At 41.3% G+C, this 22384-nt stretch overlaps 1 protein-coding gene across 4 annotated transcripts in view; it reads left to right on the top strand.

Moving 5' to 3' along the window:
• epha4l (eph receptor A4, like) overlaps positions 1-21795 on the top strand; it is a 63635-nt gene extending 41840 nt beyond the window's left edge. Inside the window, exons 6-18 of one of the 4 annotated variants that reach the window (XM_044118668.1) lie at positions 1572-1696; positions 1784-1943; positions 3345-3456; positions 5831-5886; positions 6353-6466; positions 6891-7091; positions 11716-11777; positions 12921-13130; positions 13235-13384; positions 13701-13897; positions 16150-16308; positions 16942-18173; positions 20258-21795. In XM_044118668.1, the coding sequence (XP_043974603.1) occupies positions 1572-1696; positions 1784-1943; positions 3345-3456; positions 5831-5886; positions 6353-6466; positions 6891-7091; positions 11716-11777; positions 12921-13130; positions 13235-13384; positions 13701-13897; positions 16150-16308; positions 16942-17056 (1661 nt within the window). In that variant the 3' untranslated portion in view covers positions 17057-18173; positions 20258-21795. Of the gene's footprint in view, positions 1-1571; positions 1697-1783; positions 1944-3344; positions 3457-5827; positions 5887-6352; positions 6467-6890; positions 7092-11715; positions 11778-12920; positions 13131-13234; positions 13385-13700; positions 13898-16149; positions 16309-16941; positions 18174-20257 lie in introns of all 4 variants that reach the window. The other 3 variants (XM_044118669.1, XM_044118671.1, XM_044118670.1) reach the window with 3 other exon arrangements.
• Positions 21796-22384: the final 589 nt, after the last annotated feature.

Below are 22384 nucleotides of genomic sequence, written 5' to 3'. Positions count from 1 at the left end.
GGAGCAAATTGATTTCTCGTCAGGCTGTCATTTGTGCAGCGGTGTCAATGATAGAACATTCCTGTGTTTCTGTTGTTCTCATTCTGTAGCCAGGGGAGACATTCTCATGAGCTCTCAAACAGGTGACGCAATTTATGTCCTACACTGATGTGTGCAAACGCAAAGACCGCTAAGCAGAAATAGCAACAAGTACTACAATTTCTTGCAAAAGCTATAATGGCCACTATAGAATATTTTCACGTTGACTTGTTTGAAATTGCTGATTGTACAAATCTCTCTGATTATTGGTGTTCTGGGATAATTCCAAAACAACTTAAAGAGACGCTGAGTCTTTACAGACTTAGAGTGGCCTGACAAGTAGCAGCTTATGAGGTAGCTCAACACAGCTGGCTGCTTCAGCCAACATTACCTTTTTTGTAGGAACATGGACTCTCGTTGGTCAAGAAAACACTCACAGACTAAGCGTTTTTTCACAAATGAGGTGTTTAGTGTATTTAGAATAAACTCTGGTTCACATATCCTCTTATTTCAGTTTGTTTATGTACTAGGAGGCAGACCGAACTAGCCGTACTGTGACCGTTTGCAGCAGGTGGTCTTGGTACATTTCCAGACAGACTCTAGAGCCCCTTTGTTTATGTTTGATTCAGCACATCTACCAGGTGTACACAGCCAGGAAAATCCAAATGCTTTCCCAAAGCCAAGTATGTGTTGTATTGTGCCGTACAATAAACAAACTAATAAACAAAGTGTCTTTTTTGTAAGGAATAAAAATCCATTAGGTCTACTTGTCCAACCATATTTTCATTAAATAGTGAGAGAACCAAACTCTCACGAGGACATGATGAAGTTCCTTGTGTTTTCTATGAACTCAGAGCACATGTTTTCTGACACCCCAGACAGATCTTACCTGTAAACAGGTTGCATATTCTATATGTTTTTTTGTTTTTTTTTAATATAGAATATGTAAAAAAACTAAATATTTTTTACATATTCTACATATGTAAAAAAATATACGTACATATTTTTTTTCTCTTTTTTTTTTGCATAAATTACATATTATTTAAAAGTTGACAACCTCATCAACTGACTAGAACAAAAGTAAATAAACTACAGACCGTGGCAAACGCACAAAACTACGTTTGTCTTTTAGCTTAAAAGTCTAATAACAGAGTTGTATCCCTCAAAACTGTACATTTTAAATGAGATGTTTTAAATTGCTAAAATCATCCAGCTATAATCTGGAAAACTGTTAGCATGTTAAACACCAATTTAGAGTTGCTTTTGAACCGTAATAAATGGAACGTTGACAAACATACTTGATGTGTTTTGATTACTTTAACTATGGCACTTGACAAAATGCAATACTTGTTACGGGTTTTCACAATATTTGACGATGTGATGTGTTTTTTTTTTTTTATATTTTCATGACGTAAAGCCCTTTGAATTGTGTTGTTGCTGAAGTGTGCTACACAAATAAACTTGATTGACTGATGCATTTTCTACTACTTTTTTCTTTGCTAAACTAGTCAAAAGCAGCAAACTACACTTCCTTTTTCTCTTTCTTTAATCAGCCCCTTCTCCAGTAACTTCCATCCAGGCAAAGGATATCACCAGACACACCATCTCACTGGCCTGGCAGCCACCAGAGCGGTCCAATGGTGTCATCCTGGAGTATGAGGTCAAGTATTACGAGAAGGTAAGTGATGCTATGAGAGAGTTTTCACACATCGAAGTTTCAAAAAAGCAACTTTGGAGTAACTGACTGCCTCTTTGTCATCCTCAGGACCAGAATGAAAGAAGCTATCGCATCATAAAAACATCATCCAGAAGCACGGACATCAAGGGCCTCACCCCCCTCACCTCTTATGTGTTTCATGTGCGTGCTCGGACTGCCGCTGGCTACGGTGAATTTAGCGGACCCTTTGAGTTCATGACTAACTCCGGTGAGTCTCATAACAGCGCAGCCTCTCTTCAACTTGTCTTGATGACATCACTGTCACAGAGCAGAACAGGCAGGACACCATGCCAGTTGCCACATCATTTTATGAACAATCTCACATTGATAGCATCTTTTATGAGGTTTTCTCCTCATCATTTCAGAGTGATTAATCACAACCTGTTGTCTATAAAGCATAAATTATGCTGCTCCCCAGAACCTGACTGGCAACTTATGTCTCAGCATCTGAGCCAGCCACGGTTCAGACTGGAGGTTTTAAGATAGAAGAACCTAGCAACCTTATCTCCAGCTACAGTTCAGAACTTGGCATCAGTTTCTCAGATTGCACCGACGTGGCTGCTGTATCACCCATTACAGTGTCCCACAGTACAGCCACATAACTGGTTAGTCACAGAAAGTTATTTAAAATCTTTGAGATTCCAGTCTGTCACTTAATGGAGAGCGTTAGATGTTGATGCTCTGAATATAGCTTAAGCTCTTTAGCATTTTGCATCTATTTATACAATGTTTTCTCAGTGTAGGTGCTATGAAACCATTAGAGAAAATTCATGGGTGTTGAAAACATTGTCATCATTTTGTTGTAGATTTTCTCCTGGGCTAAGCTGAACATAGGTTAGATTCTGCAATACATTTGTAAACAGAGAAGTCTGTTGGGCTCCTGGAGGACTTGCCTCTTTGTCAGTTCTTACCCAAATTTCATTCCCACGTGTTGCCATATTGTCACTTTCACATCACTTAAACAGCCAATCTGATGTTTAGGCAGGGCATTTTTTATTGATGTAACTGTTGATTTTATTATGCTTTAAATCACCACTTCAAGTGGTTACATTTGCTTGCACTTCTCTGTACAACTATAAAATCAGTTTGACTTTGCTGCTGTTTTACCAAAGTGAGCCTTTTAATTCAGTAACTCTGCGTATTCAATCCAACCAAATAACTGTCTATTATTTCCTAACATTCACCGTCACCTTGTAAAATTCATTGCATGTACATTAAATTAAAGTGACAGAGGTGCACTAAAGACCCAGGTGTCCTCTTTGTGATGCAGAGGCACAGTGGCACATGATAATGACACGGTCAAGCACACATCCTAATGGGTCATCATTGTCTCCCAATGAAGCATGTGGAGCGGCCAATTTTGTGGGGAGGACTGTAAAATGGAGGCAGGGGGAGCAAACACTGTGCTGGATAAGGGAGCGACAGGGGAGGTTGTAGGAGGAGATCAGTTACTTTGACAAACACACAATGCAGAGCAGCTCTTTGATGCATGGCAGCTCGGTCAAGCATAATGATGTTGACTTTTCTCTTTGTCTCCCTCTAACATTCCTCACTTCTACTTCTCTTTTCTTTCCCTTCTTCCACTCCCTTCAAATCCTTTTTGCCACAGTCCCAGCTCCCATTATAGGCGACGGGGCAAACTCCACCGTGTTGCTGGTGTCTGTGGTGGGCAGCGTGGTCCTTCTGATTATCCTCATCAGCGCTTTCGTCATCAGCCGAAGGTGAGCGTCATCCCTTCTTCCCCTCCACTATCCCTGCTGCTTTCTGTCTCTTCCTCATTCCCTGCAGCTGAGGGACGTCTTCCTCAGGCGTCGGAAAAAGCAGCTGTCAGGAGAGTCATTCACAAATATGCACACATCCACACCGCCAGGCAGCTTGTACAACTGGCTCACGTCAGATGAGTGATGACTTGCCACACCGGAGACGTGATTGACAGCTCCGACAGCTGAAGAGATGCAATCAGCGACCCCTCACTCCCTGTCTCCTGCGTCCATCCCCCACTTCTCTCCTTCCTTGTTGTTCCCCCCCTCTCCCTCTATCTCCTTTCTAGCTGTGGTAATCACGGCTGCTGGTTATTTTCCCCTGCTGCGGTTTTCTGTCTGCCAGGAAAAAAAAAAAAAAAAAAAAGAATGAGAGAGAGACATATAGAAGTAAGAAAGAAAAAGAAAAAGAAAGAGTGACAGGAGGGACAATGAGATAAGGGGGCAATGGAAAGTAGAAGGTCGAATAGAGAGAGAGTTAGATGGAGAGGCATCAGGTGGATTTGCAGTGACCCAATCTCAGAGTGTTAACCAGGCAGCAGGACAAAGCGCCATCACACAGATGGGATTACATGCAGATGGACTGTCTCACCTCAGGGTGTTAACCACACTCCCATCATGTGTGTTTGTGTATTGAAGGTGTAAATGTGTGTATTCTTATGCAGGAATAAAAAAAAAAGTTTTGCATGTGTGACTACAGAGAGGAAATATGAATGTTGTGTGTTGATTCCTGCCTGTGTGTCCCCCAATATGTACACTAGATCACTACTTGCATGAGTGTGTTGGTGTTGAGAATGATGATGAGTGAAAGGGGCAGTTGGTTGTGCATGCGTGTGTGTGTGTGTCCTCTTTTTTCCATGCGATTGCCTCTCTCTCTCCAGCCAAGCAGGTGGTTGTCTCAGCCCTTTTTTATATGCATGCGATGGCCGCTGTCATTGTGCTGCTGCGGCCAGTCTATGATTGTAGCAAAGGACTGCAATCACGTTGCCGTTTACCATCATTGCACAACTATTGCTCAAGGACAATGGCTCACACGTGGTCATTTCCACCACTGACTTGTACATCAATATGAACACAGATGTCAGGCTTCCTGAGGGATTTTTAGAGCATTTTTGTGTAAGGATTAATTCATAGTTTTTCTTTTTGTCCTCCCTCTTTCAAGTCCATCAAGCTGTTCCATCTTTAATGTTCTTCAAGATCAGTTCCAGCTGAATATTACTATCAATCGTGTAAAAAATTAATAAATAAAAAGTACATCTTTTAATAACGATGCTCTGTCTGGTAACCCGAACAGGACAACTGGCTAGTTGCTGAAAATCCAACTTTCCCTTATTGGTAAATGTAAGAAGGTAACCTCAGTACTGTTTAGTGAGGTACTGAATACAGAAGACTGAAAGATTGGTATTTTTATTATCAGTATGGTGTTCAAAAGTACTGTCATAGGAAGCAAAAAGATTTAAGCTAGGTTTATAGTTGACACATTGAACAGGGCACAAGGGTTGCCTGCCAAATGGGTCGTCCCTTCCCCTGGCCTCGCTTGCTGTTCCGGCAGCAGGTTGGGCACCTCTGAACTTAAAAACACGACTATAACTCAGCCTTTAAAAGCCATATCTGGACTTCATTTAGACTGCAAGAGAGTCAGACTTTGACAGATAATAGGACGGCTAACCAGAGCATAGCAAATAGCTCTGCCAGATTAAAAATGCTTTTTGAAAATAACCTTTAAGCAGATGTTAAATATAGTTTTCATTAAGCCCAAAATCCTGTATTGAAATGTTTTATTGGTCTGATGTAATATTATAATTTATTGCTTTGATTTGCCAGAAAATCCTCATAAATAGCAGAAGCAAAGGCTTCAAAACATCAGTCTTTATATAATTTATTTATATAATGTGCTTCGCTTAATGAATTGATTTATTGAAATACATTCTATTTCTTTGAATATTAATCAGTATTGTTTATGGTATTCTCACAGAACATCAACCTAGGGTAAAAATGCTATGGTTTAAAGTATTTAGGCAATAATAAGGCAATTTAGGCAAATAATTTTTTGTTTCCTATAATCAAATCAAGGGCAAAATTTGGCCTAAAATTTTTTTAGTTGGAAAATAAAATAAATAAAATTCGATTTACCTCATGCTGACTTGAGTGTTTATGTGGTGTAGCAAACTTCAGAAATACTGCTAGGCATTCTACCTTGATTGTAGTTTTTTCCAGGCTCACTGAAACACATTGCCTTCTAGTTTGACTGTAACTCTGAATATGAGATATTTTGTGGCATATTTTGAAAACCTAACATGAATGATTGTCCTATTTTCTTTTTTGTCCCCAGAAGGAGTAAATACAGCAAGGCCAAGCAGGACTCTGACGAAGAGAAGCACTTACACCAAGGTAACTCACAGTTCGCCGTCCACCTACGCACTCCGTAATTGAAAACCATTAGTGCTGTCAGGTGTGCTCATGTGCATGCACTCTAAACCACAAACGAGTCCCATAAAATGGGGAGAAAAACAAACTATTTGGAAGTTAATGTACTTGCTTGCTAACATGTTTCAAACACCTCATTATCAAGTCATCAGCGTTGTTATTTGCGTGCCAGAAGAATTTCAAGTTAATGAGCTCCATCTTCATCAGAGTCCGCCACTATGACATGAAAAGCAATAGAGTCACAGTGTGAAGTGAGGTATGGAGGGAAGTGAGGAGGAGGAGAGGATCCAGAGAGGAAGGCAGTGTAGCCTGCAGCGTGATGGAAATAAAGAACAGATGGAGGGCGGAGAGCAGAGTTGCCTAAATGAATGAACCTCACCCTTTCTTTTTCTGTTTTTGCTTCTTTCACTTCCACCTTTTCTTTTCTCAGGAGTCAGGATATATGTTGACCCCTTTACCTATGAGGACCCGAATCAAGCCGTCCGCGAGTTTGCCAAAGAGATTGACGCTTCCTGTATCAAGATCGAGAAAGTTATTGGTATCGGTAAGGAAAAAAGCTTTGTTTGGACTCTTTAAATGCTTTCATACTTCACTTTATTTTTAGAGCAATATTAAAACAATGCTAGAAGACATTTGTTATACCTTAAGAGAAGTCACAAGGCAGAAAAAAAAATCAACACAAGCTAAATATTCTGTCTGTGCTATTCCTGTGGCCAGAGAAAAGTCATCCAATGACAAAATAATAAAGCGAAAGAATCAATATCCATTTCCTCTTCTTTTTCTGCTCCAATGGATAAGAGAAGGGGGAGGCCAAAAGGGGATTAAAAAGACCCTGATCAATGTTAAACGTGGAACCCTTCAAACCTGCAGACACACACACATACACACACACACAAACACTTTTTGATTTGATTTATAGTACCTGAATCAGAACGTTCATTTATCATTGCGCCACATCTTGAATGCAGCCTGTGTGTTCTCAGGAGAATTTGGTGAAGTCTGCAGCGGTCGCTTGAAAATGCCTGGCAAGAGGGAGATCTGCGTGGCCATAAAGACGCTGAAAGCCGGCTACACTGAAAAGCAGAGGAGAGACTTCCTGTCTGAGGCCAGCATCATGGGCCAGTTTGACCACCCCAACATCATTCATCTGGAGGGTGTGGTCACCAAATGTACGTTCAGTATGTGGCTGTTTCGTTCTTTTAGCATTAAAATAGGACTCAGATGGGTGGGAGGGATTGTAATGAAACTCAGCTCCCACACTCTCAACATTTACACACACAGTTACTGTTATATCATTAGAAAGGTCATTCATTTCTGCTGTCTCCAGTAAAAAATCTAGCAATAAATCATAATAAATTACATATTTCAGGGAAGGTGATCATGGGGACTAACAGTCTCTGGCACTAGCCAATGGTATACCTTTCGGTGCTGATATTTGACAACATGTATAATAATTGAGTATATAAGGGCTACTAAGACTTGCAAAAGTCTTAGTAGCCCTTTAAATTCTTCACATTTAGTTTTTTACGAGCTCAAACTTAACAGCTAACTGAGCACGGCAATGTCATCCATCAAATCCAACAGGCTGGGCAAGAATGACATTAATTAGAGAGGCAGTCATTGTTGAGATGAAGCAGAAGAAGCCCTGATAGGATTTTGCTAAAACCCATGTAGAAAACCCAGCAAACGTGGAAGAAAGTGCTCTGATCAGATTAGACCAAAATTAAACATTTTGGCCTACATGCAAAATGCTACGTGTGGCAGAACACCAACACTACACCTCACTTTGAAAACTGGATCCTCACCATGACACTTGATGTTAGCAGAATCATGGATTTCTTTAGTAGAGACACAGAAGCTAGTCAGAAGTGATGCTAAAATGGATGAAGCAAAGTACAGGACAATCCTGGCAGAAAACCAGTTAGTAGCTCCAGAAGACTTTCAGCACGACAAGCAGCCAGAGATATAAAGGGATTGTTTAGATCCGATTTGGTTTAGATCATGCCTAAATTTAACTAAGAATCTGTGACAACTCTTGAAAATGTCCCCAAATGTTTTCTGTCCAATCTTTCTAAGATTGAGCTACTTAGCACAAAAGAAAAAAGGCCTCTAGCCGCAAAGCCGGTGCATACCCTCAAAGACTTGCAATCGTAATTGCAAGGAAAGGTGGTTCTACAAACTGTTGGCACAATTCATCTCTTCAAACTACTGTATGCATCATTTCCCTTCCACCATTTTGGCAGTGTTTTATGTTGCTGTTTTGTATTGATTTATGTTGGTTTATCAAATGAAAGCCCATTAAAATACATTGTTGTTTGTGGTTTAGCATAAGTGTGAGGGAAAAAATACATAGGTGTGAACGCTTTCGGAAGACACAATGTGTGCTGTATGGTAGAGGTAGGTTTTGTCCAGATGGATTGGGTCCTGCCTTGGGGAGGGGGAGGCAGTGTTAGAGGTAGCTGGGCATTAGGATGGGGGTGTGTTGGGGGGCTAATGGGCCAGGAACAGGCCCTTCAGCACAGCTCCAGACTCATTAATCATGGTGTCAGCTGTAAATGTGTTTGGGGTTAGGGAGTGATACCCTATCCCTTCTCTATCTGCTTCTGCATGGTCACAGAACACCGGCCAAATTTCTCTCCCTCTGCCCTTGGCACTCTCCTCCTCTTTCTACTTCCCCATCAACCCCCGACCCCTTTCACACCTTCGCTTCATGGTATTTGTGAACCTATAGGTAAGTGCGTGTGCAAGCATGTAGGAAAGTCTTTTTGGCGGTTACCATAGCTGATGGCCGGCCTGGCGTAGATGGATGAAGTGTCTGAATGCTTTGTGACACAACAGCCCAGCCATATCTTAGCTAGATAACACTGTCTCTACCCCGTCATACTCGTTCGCCTTCACACACGCACAGCAATGGTGACATGCACGAACACAAGCAGACTCTTTGTCCTGCTGGAGCTGAAAGTGCACAGTGGCACAGGCAGAATTGCTTATCACCTATCACACCGCTCACCACGCAGAATGACCTCTCAGACCCAGACAAAGGGAGAAAGACAGAGTAAAGAGGGATAAGAGGGAGGAAGGAGAAGAAACTGTAGAGGAGTGGTGGCCAAGAAAGGTGCAAACAGTTGCAGAGAGGAATAGGCAGGGAAGTAGTTAGGAGCTGAGAAAAAAGAGAAAGCAGAGAAAGCAGGAGTGGACAGTGGTGTGACTACTGAACCGGCTGAGAGATGAAGAAGAAACTGATGATTTGCATGGCAGTGACAAAGGCCGACACAAACACCAAGGCAAATAGAACATCCGATAACTCCCACTCTCTCCACCCATACTTTTGAGAGCTTGATACAAGGTTTGGGCAAATGAGTCCTTCACACTTGAGAGTGTCAGTGGAATCTATTAAAAATCCATTATTTGAATTGCATTCCACTCTCCATTACAATCAAGTTAAAAGGAATTCTCAATTTGGCCTCAGTTTGCTGGCATGTCCAACTGAGCCAATTAAGGCTTATTAATAATGGAGGAACTCCAAATAGGCACTAAACTCCATAAATGTGCAAAGATCTGTCACTGAAGACTGCTGGCTGCAGTCCACCATCCTGAAGCATGTGTATGCTTAGTGTTTCTATCATGTCAGTGTGTAATTAAAATCTAGCCTCCATTAGAGCTTGAAATCAGATGTGATATGTTTCAAGGCTGATTTACATAAAGTTGGAGAATGCTAATTTCCAACCGATCTGCTCTTAAAAGCAGATTGTGATGAGGTGCAGGAGAGAGCCAGCAACTCCCCCAGCGTTGCACCCCCTGTTGCGTTTTCCCCAAACTCCACGGTTTTGTTGGCAGGTGATAATCGGCCCTCTGATGCAGCCCCTCGCCCAGAGTTCAATGCCAAAGGCGGCAGGGCGTACTCAGTAAACAAGGAATTAGCATGCAAATGGGCTGGAGGGAAGAGGGCGGGGCTGGGAAGGCGAGAGTTTAAGGTCGCAGGTCAGACGCTCCTCAGAGTTTATTGCAAAGCTGTCAATCACCGGCAGCCCCAGGCCAGGGGCTTGCAACAAAGAGAACAAAGATGGCCGACAAAGAGGGCCCCTACTTCTCCTCCAACTTTAGTTCCACTTCCTCTTTTTGGGCATCACTGGAGTCCCCCATAATTAACAGAGTGCCAATCATGCAGCATGTAAGGGGCTGACTGACGGCCTCTTGGTGTGGCTGGAAGCCTGCTTTGGGGCCGAAGAGCCTCACCTTGAAGACCCTGGTTTCCAGTTGCTCAGCTGGCTTTCTGCTCCTTTTCTCATTCTGTTGGGTCACAAAACTTGTCCAAGCATCAAGATTTAGTCAGGGGTATTTCTTCAAATAAATAAGCTTTTTTAATGCGTTGATAGCTCCTCAACTTTTTTACATTTTCTCACTTTACAACGACAAACCTCAATCATCTTAGTGGGATGCACTAGATCAATACAAATGGGGATTCTTTTGTTCTTTTTTTAAAAACTGGTTTTCCTTTTACCATTTCTCCGTATTGGGAACATTTGTGAGTAGTTGTCATTTTAAATGAGTCTACTACCCGAGTTATTGATCTCTGAAGCTCTTCCAAAGGTAAATTGGCCTTTGGCACACATCTTCATTATTAATAATACAATTGGAGCTCTGTTTGTATGTTTAGTGCCATTGCCCTGTTGGAAGTGGAATCTTCAGTCTTTCACAGCTGCTTGCTGGTTATCCATCAGGATTTGGCCCGTATTTAACGTCTTACACTCAATTCTATCTCTGCTGAAGAAAAACATATGAATAACATGATGCTGCCACCACCACAATGTTCCAACTGGGAGGTGGTGGACAGTGTTCAGGGGTAAGCATAAAACATCATAGCAGAGTTCACCAGAGTTCATTAATTATCCTCAGCTCCTCGCAGAACTTAAATTAATGAGATTAAATTAATGTTTCCCAATTATTGGTTTTATGAAGACAACTGGTTGCATTTGTTTTTATTTAGGCATTTTAGAGTAAAGGAGGCTGGAGAAAAATAGTGAATGCACTGGTGAGGGTCGAGTTGAAATGAATATCTAAAAACTGAATACAAAGAGTGTGGAGTAGAAATTTGCAGCTTGCTGCCACTTTGCTGATGGACACAACCCCCTCCAAACACACACATGCAATCATGTTTAACTCCCCCTCCCTTCCATCCTCCCTCATTTGTAGAGACCAATGTTAAGCAGGGACCCACCGGGAAACGTCCTCCTGTTCTGCCGTCTGCCTCGGCTCAGATAAAGAAGCAGCTCCCCGCCCCTCTATAGAAAAGAAAAGGTGAAAAGAGGAGTGGCAGGGTTCAAAGGGGAAAACCGTCTGAGTGAAAAAGGCAGAAGAAATATGGGAGCTATCCGAGAGTGACAGATGCGTTGAAATTTGACAGAGAAGAGACAGGGCAAGGGGGCAGCGAGTGACATAAGTATGGAGTCTGGGGGGATGCTGGGTGTTTGACTGCAGTCAGACTTTGCACAGTGTGTCCAATGTCACTTCATATTTGCATAAACACAAGATGGTGAGAGTTTTAATGTGTGTGGTGGGGTTTTGTTTTATTGGGGACATTTTTTAATGTGCAGGGAGACATGATGGTCGGGGAGAGCTAATTAAGTCACCATGGGACCAAGATGGACGGCCTGATTGTCAAACATCACACACTCACATGCATACACTTCCTCAACATCCCGGCTGCTATGTGGAGCTGTGATGTGCATCGTTTGCCTCCATAATCATCTGCCGCTGCTTCTCCTTTCTCTCTCTCTTTCTTTCTTTCTCCAGGTAAGCCGGTGATGATTATCACAGAGTACATGGAGAACGGATCGCTGGATGCATTCCTGAGGGTCAGTCATGCGTTTCTGTCCGCGCACACTTGTGCACGGGTGTCGGTGTGTGACACGACTGTAGCGATGCCATCTTATCTCTGTAATGTCAGCCGCTGAAATAACAAGTGTTGGTTCACAAACACCGACCCTAATCCTTATCCGCTTTGATCAACTCATGCTTTTCCTGACAAGGAGGTTTCACCTCTGTTTTTCAGGTTCACTACACGCGAGGTGCTCACTGATCCTAGGCAATACACAGAACATGCTGGGAAAGTAGGCTGACATTTAAAAGAGGAATTGCAAAGACTAGTGACTGCTGCAAATACCTTAATGCATTAGACATTTTAAACAAAAATACATAATATAATCTAAAAGTAACTCCTTTTTCTGCAACATATTGAGTATTAAAGTCACATTGTCGTTTATGGTTGCCATTTTTTGGTACTTTTTATTTCTTTATGGAATAATTCATTCAGAAACACAAGTGTACTAATATGGCAAAGTCAGGGGTTAGCAAGACTTTGCAAAGTTAGGGTTACCAAAATCCTTCAACTTCTCATCAAAACTTGAGATGCAATAGAAACTAACTAGAATTTTCTTCAGTTGTATGGAGCGTACAGTGAAACGGCGATGCTGTTGCTGTTTACTTAGAGAAGGGTATCACAGTTTTCTCATTCATGCAAAAAACAAAACAAAAAAAACACAAGAAAAATGTAGGAACCGGGAATGTTTCCAGTTTCTAAAGCATGTCAGTCAAAAATAGTTTGGAGAATGTGGCTTAAAATTTGATTTGAAACCAAATCCTGGAAGATTTCACACCTTTTATACTGTACACTTTGGACAATGGACCAAACTCCTGATTGTTTTCATTATGTCATCGTCATGTCCGATACGGTAGATGGTCTTGTGTTGTACCATCACAAGAACCTACCCAGTAGACCTACACAGCAGGTTGTTCTGTATATGTATGAAATAATCATATATGCGAGCAAAAAATGTTGCTGTTGTTACAAAGATGCAAACCAGGTTTATACAATTCTCAGCTTTTCACATTTCAAAAACACACAAACAATCCATCTCCTCAGGTGGTTTTTGTTTTCTTTTTCTAGTGGTTCAAAGTCCTGATACCTACAACAGTGGAAATTTCCTTTTTTTTTGCAGAAGAATGACGGTCGCTTCACAGTCATCCAGCTGGTTGGCATCCTGCGCGGCATTGCGTCAGGCATGAAGTACCTGTCAGACATGAGCTACGTTCACCGCGACTTAGCCGCTCGCAACATCCTGGTGAACAGCAACCTGGTGTGCAAGGTGTCTGACTTTGGCATGTCACGAGTGTTGGAAGACGACCCGGAGGCTGCATACACCACCAGGGTGAGTGTGTGAGCGTGTGTCTTTTGCATCTGTGTGCCCAACTGTGTATGCTCCAGACACCTTATTTGTCAGGTTTAATTAATCAGCCCGGCTTCCAATTACAGGGAGGCAAAATCCCCATTCGCTGGACGGCCCCAGAGGCCATCGCTTACAGGAAGTTCACCTCAGCCAGTGATGTGTGGAGTTACGGCATCGTCATGTGGGAGGTGATGTCATATGGCGAGCGACCATACTGGGACATGAGTAATCAAGACGTAAGTCTGACGATACATGATTATGTGTAACAGCTCGTAAATAACAGACAGTCTGTATTAGTTTTATCATTTCACCTTAAACATTAATTTAGATAAGAATGTACAACATGCAACATGACCTGGTTTCTGTGACATTTATATTCCATTTGCAATAACACAGAGTAGAATTTCTCTTAAACCAAAGGTTTTTTCAAGGTAACATAGATTACAAGTAATTGCATTTCCTTAAAATAAAATAAAAAATGTAAAAAAAAAATAAAAAAAACCTACCAGAATCTTGAGAATTAACATCAGCAACCATTTACTGTTTTGCTAGGTAATCAAGGCTATTGATGAGGGCTATCGGCTGCCTCCACCCATGGACTGCCCTGTGGCTCTCCACCAGCTCATGCTGGACTGCTGGCAACGAGAGAGAGCTGACCGGCCAAAGTTCGGACAGATCGTCAACATGCTGGATAAGCTGATCCGCAACCCCAACACCCTGAAGAGGACTGGGGGAGAGACCGCAGTCAGGTGATGGAGAAAGACCGCAGAAAATGTGATGCTGGGATGACGGTTTTTATAAGACTAGCTCTTTGGTAATGTTGATGCTAAAACAGATGCTAAGGCTGTGCACACTTACGTTCTAGCATTACAAACAAATGATCAAAAGAGAACCCGATTTAAAGCTGCAGGGTATTGAAACGATGGGAGTCCCATTTTTAATTTGCACCAATCCATGCAAGGGACACAATAGGAACAAAGTGCTGTGGTTGAACTGGGCCAAATTTGAGATTTCTGTCCAACAAATAAAACACACTGCGCACACCACCCAGTCTGACTGAGCTTGAGCCTTGTCACAAAGAAGACTGATGAAAAGCCTTTATTTTCTGGACAGCACATCAACCACACAATGGGGAAACAGTTGTTTGAGTTTAAAATATGTAATTAATTATATACTAACCACTAAACTCACATAATGCACTCACAATATATTATGTAGTTAGTATCTGGCCACACACGCGGACACACGCTCACATCCACGCTTTTTATTCACATCACCATTAAACATTATCCCGCAGCATTTTGCGGCTGTTTTCTGCACAGATACCCTCCCTAATGGATTTCTCTGCTTACTTGCGTTAATGGCGCTGTACATTCAGGAATGCAGCCGCTCTAACAAGGGGGGAGAATTACGATGTAACAGCGAGTTAGAAACAAACACGACCCAGCAGCTCCGCCACCATTACTCTCCGTTGGCTAAAAGCGTTAAGAATGACCTGGGTGTGTTTACAGACTCGGCGCGGAGCAGCGGGAGTCTGTTTGACTTTAACGAGTGTGTGAGCGCACGCGAGCTGGTTGCGCAGACTCACAGTCACCTAATGGGACGAGGGGAGAGCTAGGAGGGAGTCCTCGTGGAATAATTAGCCGGGTTGGATCCCATAAATGAGGCCTTTTGCAGTTGCGGACCAAGAAGCGTGTGGGGGTTTAAAGGGATCTCCGCACTCATTCTGTTCCCACCTAATGAGTGGAGGTGACTTAAGGGGTCCAGCGTTACCTTACTTCACCTCAGCATGCGTTTTTTTATGGAAGAGAAGATCATAAAAGGGCTTAGAGAATATGGAACGGTGAGAAAGTTACCAGAGCGGGACGACAGTGAATAAGTCATTGCCTCCGTGTAGATTTTTCTTGGTTGAGAGGACTGTTTCAACAGAAAGGAAAGAAGCAGCCAAAAAAATAGAAGCGGTGGGCGATTCGATGATGAATATGGGAAGGTGGCCGGGGACTCAGCTGTGCTGTAAAATGCACCTTCATGAAGGGGTTATGTGTTTTGTGCAAAATAAGGATTAACTAACAGTGTCGGTCACATCAGGGAGGAACTGTGTTGAACTTGGCCTGCGTTCTGGTAGCACCCACAAGGCAGGGACGCAAACCAGAGGCGACCCTGACAGATGTGTGCTTTCCCTCAAAGCAGAACAGCTAAAGAGAAATGTAGCGTGGTGAGTTTCACAGCCTGTGGGTAGTTCTCCATCATCATACAGGATGTAATATTCATCATATGGCAGAATGAGAGATATTTTTTCACGTAGCACTGATGTTGTACAGAGCTGTGGAGTATTTCCCCCTTACACACTTCTTCTCTCTTTAGTTTCTTGCACACTAAAATGTTTCAGATCAGCAACACAATCTTAGTGTCAGACAAAAAAAAACCTGAGTAAATAAAAATGTCAGTTTTCAAGTTATTGTTTTCTTTATTATGGGAATAAAAGCTACTCAAACCAACCTGGATCTGCCTGAGACTCTAATTAAACCTTATAACTGGCCACAAAGATCGCGTTCAAGTGTTTGGCATAACTGGCAATAAGGCTTTGACATTGATTTGGAGAATGTTTTGGAGTATGAAGTTGCTGCAAACAAAGTTAAGTTCAAACTAAGTTCATTTTCTGGAAAGACCATTATGCCTGCGGACTGTCTCGTCAGTCAATTGAATATTTTACTCTGAGGGTTCATTCAAAGATTTTCTGGTAAATGTGAGACTTGTGTTTGTGATGTTTTTGTTTGTCACTGGTTTTCATCTCTGGAATATGTGTACCTTTATATTTCAAGTCAAAGTTTCAAGTCAGTTTGCAAACTCCTTTAGAAGTTATAGTTTGGATTTATGACTTAGGCAGAAGATTCAACACAGATAATCAGAACAGAGCTCGAGTGGAAGATGGTGGCATTTACTAAAATAAAAAAGGACAAAAATAAATAGTTTTTTTTTTTCTGTCTTCCACCCACTTCAGGCCCAACACCACCCTGCTGGAGCCAGGGAGCCCTGAGGCATCCTCCGCAGTGGGCACAGTGGAGGACTGGCTGCAGGCCATTGGCATGGAGAGATACAGTGATAACTTCACTGCAGCCGGCTACACCACTCCGGAAGCCGTGGTCCACATGACACAGGAGTGAGTACAAACGGGTGGCAACAGAGAAAAAACGGAAGAAAAAACTGGAAGAAAAAACTGGAAGTTAAATTGATTCACAATAATAATTTACTGTTTCTTTTTAAGTTTCTGTGACTTTAAATAGCTGGCAAAATCCTTCAACCTATCCCTTAGCAATGATCACACTTGTTGATGAAAAAAATAATCCACACCTCTTAGACATGAAAGAACTTGATGTTCCCCATAATGCACTTCATGTCTATACCTGTGTGTTTTTAATACATGAAGACAAGACAAAAATATCACAAGCTGGAGATGTTAAATTCTGCATCTTTATTTTCTCCATACATAGCCTGCTAATTGGTGACTATTTAAAACATTTATTTCTGCTATGTATTTAAATTATATTTGTGTTTTTCAATAAATGAAGCATCGATAGTTCCAACATATAGCTTTATATTCATCTATTTGAACGGATTCTTGTCTTTAATCTTATTCTTTTTCTTTCTACTATTAAGATCCCAGAACACGTTTTGCTTGTTTGTAAGAAAAAATATTTAAACCACAGGGAAACTGTTTAGCCAATTCCCATGACGCAAAATTCATCATCTAGATTTTCTTTTTCTAAACTTTTTTTCCTTATATTTTTTTCAGGGACATGGCACGCATAGGCATCTCCTCTGCTGCGCATCAGAACAAGATCCTGACCAGCGTCCAGAGTATGCTGTCCCAAATGCAACAGATCCAAGGCAGAATGGTTCCTGTCTGAGAGGAGGAAGCAAAGGAATCAAAAAGACATTTTTTTCTTAAAAAAGAAAGAAAACATAATAAAAAAAAAGTTAAATATAAAAAAGAGACAAATAAACTATGAAGAAATAGTTTACCTCATCAATGCACTTTAAATTGGATCTAAAAGAAAACAAGACCTTGATGAAGAAAAAAAAAAGGGTGTCTAAACTGGCACTTTTTAAAAAATCTGACCTTTACCTTCCCCTTTTTGTTGTTTTGGAGAATGGAACACTTCTGTCTGCAGCATTTTTTGGATTCGCGGGGCGGGCGGCTGAAAAAGTGCTTCCAAGAGGCCAATCTGGAGTGCCTTTATAGGTCTGGAAGGAAGGAGGGAGGTATTGGGATGTGACATTTCTTCCTCCTCTTGGGCAAACATCTATATCTCTTGGAACTTTCCCTCTGGAATACTCCAAGGAACAGACTTTTTGAATTTCCTGTGACTGTGTTTATAGTACATGACTTGTTTCTGCGGGACTCAAAGGCTGCCCCAGCCACCATTGTTCTCTTTCTCTCCGTCAGCTGGATCTGTTTGATATCTCTTGGAAAGTGGAGGATGCTACCTGTGAATATCTCAGAGGTTGAGGGCTGCAGTCTTTGGGGGAAATGCTGGTGCAGTGAACGCTTATTTCAAGGAGTTTTATTTTATTTTTTTTCTGTGGTCTTGCCTCTCTTCTGACCTTGTTTTTTTCCCAGAATGCCAGATTTTGCTGCCCGCTGGGCATTACTGAGAATGTCTTTGATCTTCCGAAGGAGGCTTCCCACACCCCTGTCTTCCCAAAAACAATCCCTCCTACACCTTCGATAAACACACACTTTGGATTCTTCCATTTGTCTCCCTTCGGAATCAAAGCCCTCACCTCACCGTTTCTGCAGGAGCTACAGACTATTCGTAACCACTCTGAATGGACGCTTGTTTGGAACGCCTGTATTGGTTGCATAAACCGGAGGCAAGATGATGGATTTTACTTTCTCTCAAAAGGACAATGTGGATATAAATGGAAACGCAATCATCAGCTACAAGAGAAAAAAAAAAAAAGAAAGAAAAGGAAAAAAAAAAAAAAAGAAAATATTGGAGGATTACTGAAGCTGTTATTAAGGTGAGTACTTTTCCATTCTGCTGCCCAAACCAACAAACACGTAAAGAAACTAAATTAGGCTTTCCTTTGTTGTGGTGTTGAGTTTCTAATGTCATGCATGTGTTGCTACAAAGTGAGAATCACCAGATCTCCCCCAGACCTGGCCCCTGTGCTCCAGAAGCCGTGTTAATTAACACGCAGGTTGCACCACCTCAGGCAACCGGAGCAGATCAATAGGCACTGTTCTGTGATCAGTCTGCAGGCCTGTTGCCTCTGGCATCTTAATGAGAAGAATTAATCAGCAGCTGACACCCAGTCAGCCAAACAGAGCTTTGGAAAAGGGTTTGGAAAATTTAAAGAGCCTACCATGAGGTGCAGCTTCGGTCTCAGTGTATTTTGGTGAATATCAGTGATGTCACAGTTTCTCCTCTTGCCTGCACTCTCTTGAGAAATGTGCAGTTTTTAAATGAGTTCAGTTAATTAGGATGGTGAAATACAGATTTAGCTTACACAGCCAGTTGATTCTCTACTGAGCCCCATAAGCACTTTCTCAAGTTGGAGCTCCAATTTTATTGGATGTGTATAAAAGACTCAATATGAGATTTTTTTTTAATGAAAACACCACTGTTACCCCCAAAATGACACTCTTTTCTCCAATTCTCTGTGGTGAGCATTTGAGATTTACTTGATGCAGATGTGCATTTTTGCCCTATTAGAGTGAGATTTTATTCTACTTTTTTAAAATGCAAAATGAAGTACAACGTGAAGGCTTTGTTTATTTATTAGCTATTTAGACTGCCATTTTATTATTAGTAGAATCACAAACATCTGGTGACTTTTACCAGATAAACTTTTTGACAAAATGAGGGACTCCTATTCAGTTTTTGTTAAAAGAACTGACAGAACACATTAAGAACAGAAGAAGAAAAAAATCAACCCATTAAAATAAAATCTTAAGGAACAGCATGTTTGACACCCGGGATTTTGAATGTTATTGGGTCTAACTGGAGACGGCCATTTATCATACCATTTATAAATGTAGTGAAAAGATTGGTTTTTGCTGTTACTTTGAAAATACCAATGATGAAGTTGCATCAGTTGGATAAGCAACTGTTTGTTTTGGCTTATTTTAAAACAATATAAACTTTAAATATTATGAATATGGTCTGCGGTTTAGTATCTCTATATTTTCTGGACCACACAAGTTCGTACGTTAGCTGTCCGTCACATCATTTCACCTGATCAGCAGATTGTGAGTTCACCAGGAAAATTCTCAAACAACGACGAGACAGAGAAAAGCCCTGGAATGCACCGTCTTCAATGTTGTTACACAGTTTTTTTTAATCACCAGTGGCCTTTAATTGAACGTAATCTGACAGGAAGGGAGCAGAGAGAGCAAAGGCATAGAGGCCTGGGCACTCGCTCTAACAGCTCCATGTTGTTGACGGATAAAATCCTGACAGATAAAATCTAAAAGCTTACCAGTAACTTTTAGTAAACTTGGACTGATCTGCAGAGCAGCAGCTTAGCAAACCAACAGCACCTTAGTGCAGCAACATGATCCTCATTTGGCTGAGAAAACAGCTGACGATTTGGATTTTGTTAATTTTCTGGCATTGCGTCACACAGATATAAATTTTTCCAATTTGATTCTTGTTTCAAGAATCATCACAAAAGCTTGTGTCTTAAGCAGCTATTAGCTAATTTTTTTCTTCACTTTTCTCTATGCATATTTCTTCAAATTTCTTCATGAGAAACTGTTAACGACTGAACAAAAGAGTTATTACAGCTTGCCAATATATCCTGCTCCAACAGCACCGGCTCAAAGTTATCAAACACAGATGCTGTAAAGCTGCCTATTTGTGTGCTTTTGATTTGTGCCAATAAATCAAGGACGCATATTGAATATCACACACGTACACTTTGCATTATCTCTGCCTGGCACTTTCTGACACTGGACTTTCTGGCCAGGGAGTCTAATGTGCCGTCAAGCTGCAGAATAGCATAGTTGATTGGAATTAGATGCAGAGTAGAAACAGTTTATACATTGAAAACCGCCGTGACTGATGGAGCTTCTCAGAACCTTCCTCTCTCTCTCTCCCCAGATGCTGCCGTCCATCAATAACGGGAATCTTGGCCTCGTTTGCCAGGAGTGGATTTATTTTGCCGCTCTTCCTCCTTCTTCCTCGTCATCCTGCTTCCTTCTCAGCCTCTCCTTTCGGGGCGTCTCCTCCACCAATGAGAAGACAAATCAATTCACACACGCCTGGAATATTCACCGTAGCAGCATCTCGGCTTGACAGTGTTGTCACCCTTGTGGTTGTGGCCATCCAGCGATGTGTTGGAGTTGCTATAAATGAATTTAACAGCTTAAAAAGAAAACAACAACAAGAAGAATGTAATATAACAGAGAAAACCTGCTTTGGTGGATAAAATACTTTTTTAATTCACTTCAATTGTGATTTTTTTTTTGTTATTTGATCTCTTTGCATGTAGAGTAAATAGGATTTAATTTGACTGCGGGAATGAGATGTGTGTGTGTGTGCGTGTGTGTTCTCTGATGGACATTTGTAATTGTGTTTGTTTTCATGCCACTGTTGAGAAGGGAGGAGATAACAGAGTTGTATAGTTTTTGATATTAAAAAAATTAAAAAGCCTGGACTATATTTTTTTTCTTTTTGTGTCATCTGTAAAAAAAAAAGAAAAAAAAAAGGGAACTTAAGGTGTGTTGCTCACATCATGTATGCTTTCCTCAGCAACAGCATTTAATGAACAGCTTTTCTGGAGTGAAACCCATTTGGACGGAGTTGGACGCGTAGAGACACAACCGAGACACTAAACGTCTCCAGTGCATACAGAAGCATATTGGAGTTTGGACTCTCCGTGCTCGTTATGAATCATGGAGGAAACACTTTCTGGACGTGAGAATGGGTGCGGTCAAAAATTACGCACCTGGACAGAAGAAAGGATCAGAAGGGGAGGGGGGAGGGGGTTTATGTCTAAAGAGAATTTGTTGTTTAATTTTCCGGAATACATCATAAAGCTACAGGTTAACCACAATGGGCTATTTTCATTTTTTTTTCTCCTTTTCTCTACAAACTATACTCGTGAATGTTTCTGAACCCTTGAGAGACAATTCATATACAGTAATAGAACACCTCCATCCTTAATAGAGCTCTACAATCCTTTCTAATTGTTTTCCTTTTTCGGGGGCTTGGGGAGTTATTTCTTGAAAATGGACCTGCTTGGATATATGCAAGATATGCTTGGAAGGAGAAGGAAACCAGAATGTACTGTAAAATACTTTTTTCCTTTACTTAAATGTCAGATAAGTTAAAAAAAGAAAAAGAAAAAAAAATGAACATAACGCAAGGGTTAATGTTTGTCATTGTATGCCTTCCGATGCCATAATGATCTAGACATGTAGATCTAACATCCTCTTGATCCTTTTTGAATTTTTTTTTCTTTTTTTGGACATTATCATTTCTTTGTTTTGTTTTTGTTTTTTGCTTAAGGAGCTATAGGTACATGTAACTTATGTCATTTATTTATGTCCTTTTATATCTAGTTTGTAAAATAATAGCCTAAAGTGAAGTAAATAAAAGGGGTGCCAAGGTGCATTCCTATTAAAGTAGAAACTATGTGACTGACTCTGTGCCTTTTCTCTGCTCACATCCTACGGTTCCTCATGCATTTTCATCTAAACACTAGAGAGACTAGTACTCTAGAAACTCAATGATCAGCTAAAGATTTCCACCTTTTAGTTTTTAGAAAGTTATGTTACAATATAGCAGTTAGCATGGAGGGCATTTCTAGTTGGGATTTTTTGAACTTCACTTTTAGGTGAGGTGGTTTTAAGGTGGCACAGTTGGTAGCACTGCTGCCTTGCAGCAAGAAGGTCCTGGGTTCGATTCCTGGCTCGGGGTCTTTTCTGCATGGAGTTTGCATGTTCTCCCTGTGCATGAGTGGGTTTTCTCTGGGTACTCCCGCTTCCTCCCACAGTCCATAAACATGACTGTTAGATTAATTGGTCTGTATAAATTATCCTTAGGTGTGAGGGTGTGTGTGCTTGGTTGTTCGTGTTGCCCTAAGACAGACTGGCGTCATGTCCAGGGTGAGTCCCGCCTTCTCTCTGAAGTGTCTCACTGGAGATAGGCAGGTTATCTGGAATTTATACATTGCATTTCAGGCAATACCAGCTATTCAAAGTACTTTAGAGCTACTTTTTCCCA

The sequence above is a fragment of the Gambusia affinis genome, linkage group LG06 (genome assembly GCF_019740435.1).
Source record: "Gambusia affinis linkage group LG06, SWU_Gaff_1.0, whole genome shotgun sequence".
NCBI classification, from domain to species: Eukaryota; Metazoa; Chordata; class Actinopteri; order Cyprinodontiformes; family Poeciliidae; genus Gambusia; species Gambusia affinis.
The sequence above is the reverse complement of the archived record's forward strand: the minus strand, read 5'-3'. Positions and strand labels throughout refer to the sequence as shown.